This window comes from Sinohyriopsis cumingii, chromosome 3, assembly GCF_028554795.1.
Source record: "Sinohyriopsis cumingii isolate HCF-2022 chromosome 3, ASM2855479v2, whole genome shotgun sequence".
Taxonomy (NCBI): Eukaryota; Metazoa; Mollusca; class Bivalvia; order Unionida; family Unionidae; genus Sinohyriopsis; species Sinohyriopsis cumingii.
The window spans coordinates 31,091,086-31,105,843 of NC_142963.1; the positions used below are offsets into that span (position 1 = coordinate 31,091,086).

At 36.2% G+C, this 14,758-nt stretch overlaps 1 protein-coding gene across 2 annotated transcripts; it reads right to left on the reverse strand.

Annotated features, from left to right (window-relative positions):
* Positions 1-772: 772 nt before the first annotated feature.
* On the reverse strand, positions 773-12,828 carry LOC149802629 (ankyrin repeat and SOCS box protein 16-like). 2 transcript variants are annotated; one of them, XM_089951949.1, is made up of 4 exons: positions 12,371-12,828; positions 7,140-7,650; positions 4,667-4,890; positions 773-1,311 (listed from the first exon to the last, which is right to left on the reverse strand). In XM_089951949.1, the coding sequence occupies exons 2-4, from the start codon at positions 7,641-7,643 to the stop codon at positions 1,164-1,166; spliced, it is 876 nt and encodes a 291-aa protein (XP_089808075.1). In that variant the 5' UTR covers positions 7,644-7,650; positions 12,371-12,828; the 3' UTR covers positions 773-1,163. The 2 variants fall into 2 exon arrangements, with proteins under 2 accessions (XP_089808075.1, XP_089808074.1); XM_089951948.1 differs by having other exon boundaries at positions 1,169-4,890.
* Between the last annotated feature and the right edge of the window lie 1,930 nt (positions 12,829-14,758).

Consider the following 14,758-nt stretch of genomic DNA (forward strand, 5'->3'; position numbering starts at 1 on the left):
CTTAATCTGTTACACACGAGAGAAAACATACATTTCGATAACGGATTTCTTTAACTAAATTCACTCTTCTTTTGCAAGTAGGCCATTCTTCTGGCAAACACATCTCGTGACCAAACCATGTTTTCACTAGTGCAGTTTCTAAATTTTAACTTCAAGAAAAGTCATGTAGGGGTATTTATTCATCTGAAATATTCATTTTTGTTCTAAAATTATATTTGAATATAGTTTAATATAAGTCTATACAATCTTGATTGTTGAATGTTCCGCATATTTAATGACTTCAAAGCACTTCTAAACGAAACTCATTGATTGCTTTGAATCTTAGCTATTTTGGAAAGGTATTATACCGGATCAAGAAAAGAGGACGTCGGATTGAATCCATACAAATAGCATGGTAGTACAATTATTATTTCACCGCTCCATTTGCCTAGTGGTTAGAGCGTCCGCCTCGAATGTGGGAGGTCGTGGTTTCAATCCCCGGCCGAGTCATACTAAAGACTTGATAAAAATGGTACTAACAGCTGCTTCGCTTGGCGCTCAGCATTAAGATATTAGTGTTAGGACTGGTCGGCCTGGTGTCAGGATAATGTGACTGGGTGCTAGACAACACAATAAACTGTCACACTGCAGACATCGGTACGATATGACTGAAATTATTTTAAAGCTACGTTAAAAATCCAAATCACACACACACACACACACACACACACACACACACACACACACATATTATTTCAACACACGCAGCTATTCATAAAGTGAATAATCGCAATTTAAGAGTACGTTTTTAATTATAAAAATAATATACTGTCGGTACGGAATACATAAATGACCTTCATGGCATACAATAATGTGTAATTAATGACACCATTCGGACACTTGAAAATTGATTACATACAAGTAAGGGCTAATAAATAAGGTCTCAAGCATTCTTTGGTTCTCATCAAAGATTATTTAGTGATGTGAAATTATCCCCCTTTCAACAATTTCACCGAAACTCGTTACTACTATGCAACTCGAGAGTGTACAACGATACACAGGAATAGATAAAATATGAAAATGGCCTTTTTCTTACGTATTTTCATAAGTGGCTGTTCAGGTTTTTATTGCTTTAGTCAGTGACATTTACAGCAGATTATTGGCACTTGGTAGCCACTTAACGGTCATTTGGAAAGTGCCATATCGCGTGGCGTATATATTGGCAGCACGAGGGTTCGAGGCGCCCAGGGGTAGTATTCTTTAGTGGCGCTCCTACTTTGCCGCAGAGCCTTTATTTCTTTCATTTGCCAACCTCCATCTCCACCCCAGCATCTGAAAATAAGTTTTATGAAAAATTACCCCGCTACATTATGGCGAGGTGAAACACTATGAAAACTGCAGCTGCAAAACACCTTCCGACGGCACCCGCCCTTCCCCCGGACTGGAGCCAGGGGCAATTTTACCCCCCACACTCCGCATGAGCTCCCTTGCGCCTTCACCGGGCGTACGCCGATCAGATAGGATGAATATGGACAAGATTCGTCTCACAATGACGATCGCTTAATTTATATCGGGCTTCAAGTTTTTTCATATCGCATTTATTTAAGCGACGGTTCCAAAATTGAGAGTACTTGCGGCATATTTTGCAAAGTGAGAAAGAGCTATATTATATACACTGAAGTAAAATGTTTGCCGTATTACAATTAAAACCATCTACACGGTATCATTACTCATATTATTATCGATACAACATCAATATCTTGTTAATAGAAAATAACGATGTTATTGTAGATATTATGCATGTAGATATTATTTCTGGTCATTCATCTGACTTCTGTCCGCGTGGGTTCTAGTCTCGGGATAGGCCAATGATTGTCTCTTGCTACCGGTGGGTCGGTGGTTCTTACCAGGGTTTTCTTGGGCTCTTCCTCCAGCAGTTATACTAGCTGTCTTGTATTGCCTTTATAAATAACTGATAAATGGCCTTACCCCCCCCCCCCAAAAAAAAGAAACAATATTACCTAGTTGGAGGTATTAATCATCATAATATTGATTGGACACGGTGCCAGCCATTTGACACTGAGCTGTGTAAATTGCCAAAGATTTTATCAAGATTTGTCCGGAGACAAAAATCGCATACGTACCACCCGATGCCAGCCAAGTGTAGTTTATATCCAATATTACAATGGACCACTTGCTCACTCTGTTTGATTTATTACATTCTACTGGTAATGTCTCTGTTGCTAGGTTTGAATAACATAAAGCGGCCAAGTTATGATGATGGTTATTCACTTAAAGTCATGTGTGGCCATTAACTAGTCTGTCGAGTTATTTGTCTGCATACCATATATATATTTAATCTGTTAGAGCTTCCCTAACTTTAAAAAACAAATGTGACATTTTCTCTTTGCTTATAAGTATACTCTCTAATACAGCGGTAAATTGTCATCAGAATTTACGTGCTATTTAGTAGGCGTGGTTATGTTTGATCTGTGAATTTTTCAAGATGATATAGCTATATTAGTTAATTGCGAATTTATAGTTGGTCCAAATTAGACTTCCTTGACTAATAAAGGTTTCCTTTTGACTAAACACAGTCTAATTATTTTCAACCGTTCAGAGGTTCGTTTAAGCACACATGTAAATTTGAAAATATTGTCTGTTTCCTCAACCTTTATAGCGAATGCGATCCTTATACAATCCCATGTTTGATATTAAGAATATAATGACGGAGAGTACTTTTGCATTTAAAGGATAGGAAAAACAGTAAGACCTGAGTAAACTTAAGATTTTTGGTCAACTAGTGGTGAAAAAATTATATCCCATAATTCTGTGTCATTATTTCTTTACTTTACTTAAGAGTACTGAACGTAAATTCTCTTTCCAAACTTGGTGGCCTGGATATGATGCCAGGACTCAGCATATGTCAAAAACTGACACAGGACTCGGCCCAGGACAAGGTATATGCTAAAAATTGATGCCAGGACTCGGCATATGCCAAAAATTGACTGTCGCCTTTTTGCGGTCAGTTCTTTACATATAATTCTTCGTTTCCTACACCTTAAGAAACAAACTACTGCACCACTTGTGCTGGCTAGAAAATCTTGCATGGATGTAAGTTTTTTTAAATTTGTTTCAACGGGAGAAAACATAACCATTATCTTAAACAAAAGAAAAGTCATTTGAGAACTCGAATAATTTTTCTTTCGACAGCTAGGCGGAGTCACCGTCAGTAATGCGTAAGTCAACCAATTAAACGTTGGAAGGGTTGGGCGCTGTATATGTGGCCGATGAATAAGGATAAGAGACATAACCGCCAAAGCGGAGGATAAGGCTGACCATGCTTATATCATATCAACATTAAATCTTTATTTAGATTTCAGTTTTATTCATTGAAAACAATTGGGTGGTTGATTTTAAAAAGAACATTTACTTCACTAACGGCCTTACCAAGACGAAGAAATTGGAACCAATAACATTTCCAAAGGATTAATCCAGACAGGCGACGATAGCTGGCATAGGCAGGTATCGAACCCCCTACTTTAGGATTACGAGTCTGACGCTCTACAAGCAGAACTGACGTGGCTGTCTCGTTAAAAATGGGTCAGAAACTCACGAAACAAATGAATAGTCAATGTCAATTAATATCTATCCATGTATATATATATGTTGTTGTTGTATGTTTTAACGCCATTTTTCAGCACAAGATAGGCTATACATGGCGGCCAGTATTAATGGTGGAGGAAGAACCCAGGAAATCCCCGGAAAGAACCACGGACCCTCGAGAAGCTACTGGCAAGCTTTCTCACATACCCACATTGGCCGAATCTGAGACTAGAACCTACGCAGACAGAGGTGAGATGGCAGTGATCCGTAACGGAGAGCGCTTTAGACCACTCGGCCACTCGGGGCCCCATATATATATATATATATATATATATATATATATATATATATATATATATATATATATATATATATATATATATATATATATATATATATATATATATATCATTGTTCTCAGTTAACAAAACTAAGTTCTGCGAAACCAAGAATTATCTGTAAATTTAAACGGAAACACGAAAGATAAACGTTCAATCCGGGGACTAACTATTTCCACAGTGAGCACTACTATAAAAGACAAATGATATAAATAATTATACTAAACTTAACCAATCACCAAAGACTAGAGTATATGTAAATCGGATCTACCTGACACCCAAACTTAAATCAATAAATAGAGTATTACATATATTTTAGCACATTAAAAAAACAACAACGTGGATGGTATTGAGTATTTCATAAGCGTCAGATATCTTCGTCCTGAAATAAAAGATATTCTTTCAAATACTGTGGAATGTCAAATTTCTCGATTTGCTGTGATACATCCACGCCTTGCAGTCTATCTCTTATGTACGACCGACATATACTTTGGAGAGACCTCGTCTGATTGGTTGATTTCAAAATCTGAAGATAAAGATCGTGAAGTTTATTCCTTCCTCGTTTTGTTTTCGATGGTATTTTTTCATTGTGAGAGAAGACTTTGAAACCAATGCTGATAAGTCTTTTGGCAAGATCTATCCGCGCTTTTGTGAGAGAGTTGTTATGTTCCTGAGCAAACTTTAATAATTTCTCGAGCACAGTTTCTCCCTGATTGTTTAGAACGTTAAATTTTGCACCGTACCGAATAAGTTGAGTAACTGTGTCGGAACAACACCTGGCGCATGCGATATGAAGGGGAGTGTCGCTGTTGACGTCATCAGGTTGGTTGACATCACATCCGGCAAGTGCTAACTCCCTGACTACGTCAGCCGAATGTGCAGCGGCTATGTGAATAGGCTTCTTCCCGGAAACGGCTGCACGGTTGATGTCCATCCCATTCTCAATTAACCAACGTACTACTTCCTTCTGTAAAGAAAGACTGATTAACTTAATATAACTTCGGAAATACAATTAATGTACAGTCTGTTAAAGAAAATTAAAAAACTTTTATGTATTTGAAATAAACTGTTATTATAATGAAAGAAAAAGAAACAAAAATATCTCCCACAATGATTTTAGTCGTTATACAAAATGTGCTGTTTAGTCACGTTCTCTGCAGCTATTTTTATGGTTGAAAACAATATCCTTCGCATTCTTATCACCTAAAAATCTTATATTTAAGAATTGAATAGATAACATGGAACAAAAATATTTTGGGGGTTTCATTTTAGTAAGTTACTGAAAAAACGGAGGATTTATTTATCATTTATGATTTAATTGCCCTTGTTATGTTTCTGAATGATATTATAATAATTTTTATTGAGTTACAGGAGCATACTAAGTAAATAATTTGTTATCTTGAAAAATCTGTCAGTGACTGTCAGTAACACTGGTCCATCGAAAGTGTCTCATATTTGTGTCATTTATTGGCCCACAAAACATACAACTTGAAATGTGGTATGAAATCTTCTAAATGGCTGGCCATGATATCCAATAACGCTGACAATGTTACGGTCCTTTATAACTTATACAGGAAAATGAAGAACAATTTTGTCCCCTTACCGATCTACAGTTAGACAAAATAAAAGCTTAATGCGAACAGTTATCTCAGTTATCGTAAGAACCATTAAGTGCTTATTCAGTTATAAATGCAGATGACGTAACCGCATACTAGGATATAATGGAAAAGATGTAGGATCCACTTTGTTAACGTTTCTTCACCTTTCGTCATATAAGTTAAATAAAGAACTTCGAAAGACCTATTTTTAAACGAGGATGTATACAGAAAGATCCAACACTAACACAGTCCAGATAGTTTTCTTAAGTCGAGCCTGCGAAATCAGTTACATTTAATAATGTGTATGAAATCAGTTACATTTAACAATGTGTATGAAATCAGTTACATTTAACAATGTGTATGAAATCAGTTACATTTAACAATGTGTATGAAATCAGTTACATTTAATAATGTGTATGACATCAGTTACATTTAATAATGTGTATGAAATCAGTTACATTTAACAATGTGTATGAAATCAGTTACATTTAACAATGTGTATGAAATCAGTTACATTTAACAATGTGTATGAAATCAGTTACATTTAACAATGTGTATGAATCAACCATCTAGTGCCATATAGAGAAGAAGATTATATCAAACCGTAGAATCATTTTGAGCCTTAAATTAATATGAAATGTGCTAGGTGCCCTAAAGACGATTGCATGATCTTGGCTTCGAAAGGCAAATGGAAACATCACGCAGTGCTCCAGTGTATGAAATAAGGCATTGATTATGGGAGACCCTGGTATAATGTTTAAGCGCAATATTACATATACATATAAATATTACCACTACTCGTGAAAAATACAAGTGGAGGTGTAATGTATAGTTTATCGGTCCAGATAATTTATTATACTTCAGAATTAGAAACAAACGTGTTGACATCAATATCTGGTTTATTGAGCTACTAACTCACCCACCCCTCATAAGTTGCACGAGGATTGTGGATATGACAGATAATCGATTCAAGAGCCAAGTCCTGTCATTTTTATGTTTCCTTGATAGTCTTCAGATAAATATTTTATCTTATATGTAGTACAACTCATGTATCGGTGGCATTGATCAGTATTCATGTGTATGCTTCGATTGCCTCCATTGGTTAAAATAAGCATACATTTGTTCTGTGCATTTACCATGTGTTTCCAGATATATGATGGGATAGTCGAGAACCATGTCTATATCAATGAGTGGGTACCCATGTTGACCACACTCTTTTCTCGAAGTCTCGTGGAAAATAATTGTTTCAGGATCAACGATAAAAAGGTCTTGCTCTTAAAGAGCTGCGTGGCCGTAATGTACCAAACTACCTGAACTTAGTAAATATATGAGCGAGAATCATGCAGCTACTTTACAAATGTCTCACGGGGACTCGTAAACCAAGTAATAATATAATCTTTAACAAGTTTAATGTATGGTATTATTTATCCTAGATTCTGAAAAGCAATTGCTTTGGAAATCATTGGCATATTGATGGATGAAGAAATCTAAGACTTCATTTTTTTCATAGACTTTGTCTTAAGATATGGATACAAAATATAGCAATATCAATTGTTGAAATAAATCTTCATTCAAATTTTTTTAATGATAGACTGTTTCATACAATAAACATGCATACCTTGTTCTGTATTGAAGAACATATAGCTGGGCTGATTGCACATTCCCCTCTTTTATCAACTGCATTGACCGAGGCTCCTGATTCAACGAGCACCTTGGCTATTTCCACATGTCCAAGAGCTAATGACAGATGAAGCAATGGTTTACCATGGTACAATGCATTTACATCAGCACGTTTCTTTACCAAAATTTTAACCTTTTCTCTCTCCCCTTTCTCAACTGCGAGACACAACATCTTTGTGACGTAATTATTGTCTCTTTCCTTTGTCTTGCACAAAAATATGTCGTCAACGTACATAAGTAGCTGGGACATGGCATCTGACGTACCATCCCTGACAGCGTGCATTAGGACGTCAGCGCATTTGTCGCCCATGTCAGAGAGCTTGCATTCCGCAAAGTGAGTTCTTAGTAACGCTTGAAGGACGTCAAGATGGCCCATATTTACACACCATGTCAGCGCGTGCATGGCGCTCTCCTTGCTAGCATTGGGATCTACAACCTCCATCCTAACCCTGAAATAGAGGTAACCTCCTATAAGATGACAACGGAAATATATATACAAAAAAAAAAAACAACATTCAATACATATCCATCTAACTTCCAATGGCCTCAAATTTGATTCAAAGCAAATGAATCAATAAATTCTCAATTTCAAAGCCTCAAACTTTGATAAACCTGCTATTGAATACATCACCGAAATCATGGGCCTCTGTGTGTGGGGTGGGTGGTGGGTGTGTGTTTTACTAAATTTTAGATACTTCTACCATAAATAGTTAAGTCTTTACCAGACACTTTGTCCCATTTAATGTAAACTGAAACATGTAACCAACCAATCCTTTAAAAGCAGAAACGTCGTTCATATAAATACCACTCTTCTGCGTCGAAAAACGTTGTCTTCTTACAGGGTTGTCTCAGTAATGAGGTACATTATATATTAAAGGAAGATACGAATCTTTATATTTCGATAATTCTTAGCCAGGTGTGGCTATTAGGTGGGATTTTAATATATTTACAGCAAACGAGGTACCCATACAATAGGCGGAAGAACTTTCTATTACTCATTAATTGCAGATAAACACTCGCAGATATGATGTTCCAGTATTCCGAGCAAATATCTTATACGGCTTTGGTCAATATTATTAGTTTTAAGTGGCACATTTTCTTGGGTAAGAATTTTTTTTTAACTTACACCATATCGGATGCAATGTTCATTCCCCCTAACCGAGTGAGCGCAACGGTTGGTATTATAGACGGTCCGACTATACGAGGAAAAAGCAGCGATCTAAAGTTGCACAATAACGATAATGTTCGCTTTATATTCAATGCTAAGCTTTCTCCAGTTAGAGTAATCTGATTGCTGGTTAAACAATCAACAAAATCAGCCGAAGAATTGCGTGATTATCGTGATCTGCGAATATTATTTCACAGACAATGCTGTATTGATAGGGACTGAAAGAGAACTGTATAATATTTCTTAGCCAGGTTAAGTGGTAAAGTATTAGACACAGATTACATTCAGCCAGATATTATTTCTTGTCGCACCTATCACTTACATTGTATTATAAGAAATTCAGCTAACCTTAAAACCCTTTATAATGTAGGAAATGAACGTAATGTTGCATCCAACCTGTTTCAAAATGAAATTTCGGTACAAAAATTGGGCTTGTTTTACGCCGGACATTCGTCTCTTTTTTACAGCTGGTATTTAGTTTTTATAGTCAGGATTCCATCTTTATACTCAACATTTTCTCTTTTATCTTATTTCAGCCGCCGTTGGCAACTTTGTTTCTAACGTCTAAGCAGTGTTAAAGCGAAGTGTTCAGGAGGTACGCTTCACTCTGAAAGATTTATAAGTGCGCTGTTAATTAAAAACTTACAGACAAAAGTAAACATATCTTCTCTATATAACAGTTCACTATAAAATACGACTTGGACAAAGGCCTTATTGATTACGTACGAAAAAGAATTTTGCAGTTCCATCCGTCTAGGCATATAATTAGTTTTACTTGAGACAAGTGTTCTATATTTTCTGTTTTTATAATAATGAAAAAACTTTTATTTATGCTAAGGCGTCTTGGGCTATGGATGCTAACTATTGTACTGAAATTGATCCTCGGTACAATGTTATACAGTTCCTCTGATTTGATTGTTTTTATTTCTATTTCTGAGGGTATCAAAAACCTAATTGAACCATTACGGTCAATAATGAAAACACCCTCTGACATTATCGTCGGTTCTCACTTCCTTTTCAGGGCTTTGAAGGGTGAGAAATGTCAAAGATTTGTTGGTATGTATGTTTATGTATGTGTTGCACACTCGTAGATTCTCAGACATCAATAGAACCTGCAGGTACATGTACTAAATTAGGTGCAAAGAAAGCACTTCAGTTTGAAAAAGCTTATGCGTCAATATTTACACTCAAAAGGAGTCCCTAGAACGAAACAAAATGACTTTTCAGGGCGAGCAGAAAGTTCTCTATCAAAGATATATGCAGTATGTATGGCGGTAGCCTTTATTCAATTTAAAAATCAGTGAAATTAATATTTTGTTATCTTCATCTGTCCAGCACTTCGATAGATTTGCCATTACATACATACATACATACATACATACATACATACATACATACATACATACATACATTCATCCATCCATCCATCCATTAATCCATACATACATACATACATACATACATACGCATGCAAGCACGCACGCACGCACACACACACACACATACATACATACATACATACATACATACATACATACATACATACATACATACATACATACATACATACATGCTAATTTACGACTCCATTACTAAAGCAAAGTTTGAACAGAAACGCTTAGAACACATAGGAATGTTAATCAGATGTTGCTATCATACGGTTCTCATTTATTGCACCTGTTAGATATATAGACACCCTCACTGATCTATAATGGGCTCGATGGACTCTCCTGAATGTCCAATCAAAACATCCTCGACCTTTTTCGTAAAGTCGCCGCCGGTGAGAATCATATCGGGGCTACTTCTGTTTGTATGGCACACTATGGCAAAGTCCAAATCGGAATATCGTCGGCATTTTCTGTTGTGGCATATATGATGCACTTCTTCAGAGGCGAATAACCGAAACTGATCAAATTTATGTACATTTGTACAATTACAACCGAGGTTATTTTTCGAACTGACGGAAATGGCTGAGAGATGTTCCAGTTCTGTCATAAGACGATACTAGCAGAGGCAGTAACCTCGATGTCCCAGTTTCAGCGTGCCAGACTGAAAGCGCGCGGGTTCGATCCTACCATCTCTTTAGCAACGTCGGCTACCGTATTGTGTCCTTTAGCAAGAAACTTTCCAAGTATCAATGTACTAAATAGCCAATATGTGTTATTTTGCCCTAAAAGACAACACCAAGAAAAAGCAATATAACTGGCGCTAGTTAACCTGGTAAAACAGGTACACATAGCACAGCAGAACACTTACGGTAAACGATGGAAGAAATTTTATGTTCAATATATGTTATGATTATTTTACGACGTGTTAGACACTGAATACGGAACCCATGTGCAGAATTGCAGTTGACAAAAATTACAAACACGTTTCAGAAAACCCCTGAAACCCAAACAAACCATGCAGAAAGATCCCTACCACTACATTTATAGTGGTTTGGCTCCCCACCCCCTCACGTAAACCATTGATTTTTACTGGTGCCTCCCTACGTTAAGTACTGACACATTTCTTTCATTCATTAAGTTAGAAGAGTGTTAGATTAAACTGAGATCAATTATTTGCTTGCAAAACGACTTGGGATTGTGGAAAAAAGAACCTATATTTCAACACGTTCCTGGTAGCCATATCTCTTACAACGCGTGATTGTAGGTCACGATGTTTCATGTTGTTGGCCGTAGATTGAAGCAATGTCGCAAGTCTTTAATTGCAGCATACTATTGTCAGTACTGTGTGAAATATAATAATCAAAATATAATCTGTAATACTTTATACAATATATTTAAAAGACTGGGTTGAGTTTAGTGAAGAATATTAGGCGGCTCTGTGGGAAACATTGGCCAGAGAAGAATCCAAACACGCTGCTGACATCAATATATGTATATGTTTGGTTTTAGTCGAATAGTCACCACTAAAATGTTTTATTCTTAACGTATGCGAGAGGTTGCGGGTTCGAACCCTGACCGAATTATAACAAAGACTTAAAAAATATAGTACTATCAACTGTCTCGCTTGGCACTCAGCATTAAGAGGTTAGTGTTATGACTGGTCGGTCTGGTGTAAGGAAAAGTGACTGTGTGGGACATGATGCTACACGTCTGCGGCATGATACCACAGTGTAAGACATCGCTATAAAGTGCCACTCTGTATACATCGTACCCAAATGACTAAAACTGTTAGAGCGACGTTAAAAATCGAAGTCACTCACTCTCACACACACCCGAAATAAAACCTATATACAAAATCTTTGTAGGCTAATATCAAATAGAATGCCATTTTAGCATTGGAGTTCCAGCCAATAAGTTGCGACATCTAAATTTGAAAATATTGTTTCCATTAGGCATACCCATGTAAAGTTTTGCAAATTAAATGTTTTCTTCGGTGCTTAATGTTTGCCTTTGATTTATAATTGGCTTCGACAAAAACTCATTCTTGACTTGTAAGTGGTAACGCTAGTTAAAAACTAGGTTTGCACCGTTCGTTGTCAGTGCGTTGGGTTTATCGTACCAATCTATAACACACGCAATCTCTTGCTGGATCCAGTACACTTGACTGGACTTGGAATCGCCATATATATATATATATATATATATATATATATATATATATATATATATATATATATATTCTCGAAATGACTGGCTAAGTACAAAATAACGCGTAGTCTTGCATTTATTCAATATTTTCAATATTTGTAGGTGTGCATACAAATATATCCGATCTATATATACATCATTGCTGCTTATTAAAGACATGATTCATATTTGATATAACTGTGCAATTCACATAACTGAAGAAGAAGCTCTGTTACGTTCTTTTTGTTCCAAGAATTTTTTCTTTAAAATCGCAAAGAAAGTATCACTTGAAATTAATATCACAATGCTGCATAATGTAGTTTATTGCATCTAGAATATTACACAACATTACATTCACACTGATACTCACAACACATACCTACATCGCAAATAAGCAGTGATTGAACGTTGAATATTCATTCTTACCTTAGTCGTGATTTAACAGATAACGTAGTAACACGGGAACTTTGTCACTGGAGCAAAATCAGCAGCCATCCGTATAAAATTGGTCTCTATTTGATTCCTCTCTCTTGATATATCTGTCTAGAGATCAATCAATGTACAGTTATTGTTCCATGCACATGTATAATTGTTGCCTGTCACACAACAAGTCCCAGTTCCCGCCAAATCATGTCTGACTTGGATATATCTAAGCAAACGTTATAGTTGTCATATCTCTGATTCACCGTCCATGATATGATTTCTGTTTGCCAGGGAATTTTTTAATCAGGTCGAATGGATTCACTGATCCACCATTGGTTTCATACTTAAGAAAAGTCATATCAATACTGAAAACAATATTAAATGAACATTCTATTCAGAGGTAAAATTTCAGTCGGGTGGTTATCAGCCCTGTTCATGTTAATATTCATTTGTCACGTGATTCCGTCTATGTTTACATACCTTTCTACACGGTATTTGGCCGCTTTATGATATGGAACAATAAACTCGGCAATAAATATATGGCTTGTCGCAACGTTAACAATACAAACAGAAACTGCTGACACTACAGACTGAAGCTGAATAAAAACAAACTGCTGACACTACAGACTGAAGCTGAATAAAAACAAACTGCTGACACTACAGACTGAAGCTGAATAAAAACAAACTGCTGACACTACAGACTGAAGCTGAATAAAAACTGCTGACACTACAAACTGAAGCTGAATAAAAACTGCTGACACTACAGACTGAAGCTGAATAAAAGCTGCTGACACTACAGACTGAAGCTAATAAAATCTGCTGACTCTACAGACTGAAGATGAATAAGAAACCGCTGACACTACAGACTGAAGCTGAATAAAAACTGCTGACACTACAGACTGAAGCTGAATAAAAGCTGCTGACACAACAGACTGAAGCTGAATAAAAGCTGCTGACACTACAGACTGAAGCTGAATAAAAGCTGCTGACACTACAGACTGAAGCTGAATAAAAACTGCTGACACTACAGACTGAAGCTGAATAAAAAAAAACTGCTGACATTACAGACTGAAGATGAATAAGAAACCGCTGACACTAAACATGCAACCTTATGAATGATACTCGTACTGTGTGTGTGTGTGTGCTTGTATTGTGTGTGTGTGTGTGTGTGTGTGTGTGTGAGAGAGAGAGAGAGAGAGAGAGAGAGAGAGAGAGAGAGAGAGAGAGAGAGAGAGTAGCCTTTATGCCTTTGAAATAGATTTATGTAAGGACCAGCACATCCTTTCGATATATTTTATATTACAGGTTCAATCACACACCATATAGTATTTTTTATATTTTAAAACCTGCTTGCACACACCTGATCTAATCCGTCAAGGGAGGAGTCACAAGAACGAGATTCATATCACTGGGCAAGAGAAAAGAAACCATGTGGAATGTTATCTTGGCATACATATACCTTCAATGGACGAATTCTTTAGAAAAGAGTAAAAATCGGAACTATTGATTATTTGGAACTGTACAAGAAAAAGACTTTGCATCATCACCACCCAGATGCACACACAGATTATCTACACCAGATCCACACACAGATTATCTACACCAGATTCACACACAGATTATCTACACCTGATTCACACGGTATGTGCTCATATGCGTGATTACTTTTTTTGACAAAATGAATATTGAAAACACCTGACTGAGCATTGATATTGAAATGGATTTTTGTGTTACTTTTTTTTAGAGTAACTAATTGTTTACACTTTTCTCCACTAATACAAATAATTCATCTGAATGGAAATGTCACAAACCTGGGCACGAGAAAATGGTACATCCATGTATCTTTAAGACATTGTAACCATTGTCTACATCAGTGGGGCTGGGTAAAAACATATTGAAACTAACTTGGAGTGGACCATACTGTGTGTAAAACAGGTATCGTTATTTCGACAAGGAATTTACATGTTCATTCTTTCCTATTTTAAATGCATTAAGGTTATTTTATTCCCGAAACACTGGCATATTTTTACGGGTAATTCATGAGGACTGTGACGATGACTCAGATAATACACAGGAAGTAGTTTCCTTTCGATTATTATCTACTTAATCACAGAGTTAAACATTGACAAGAGAATTACAGCCACGGAAAATTATCAGTATAAATATATTCACGTGAGCGATAAAGTTAAGTGGCTTACCGTATGTATACTAATTCCATAGCACTAGGTAAATGTTAGGTTTATGACTGTTGACATTTGAAATGTATCCACTGTGCATATTATAGATGCATCTATACACCTGTTGATCACAATTGCAATATATATATATATATATATATATATATATATATATATATATATATATATATATATATATATATATATATATCCA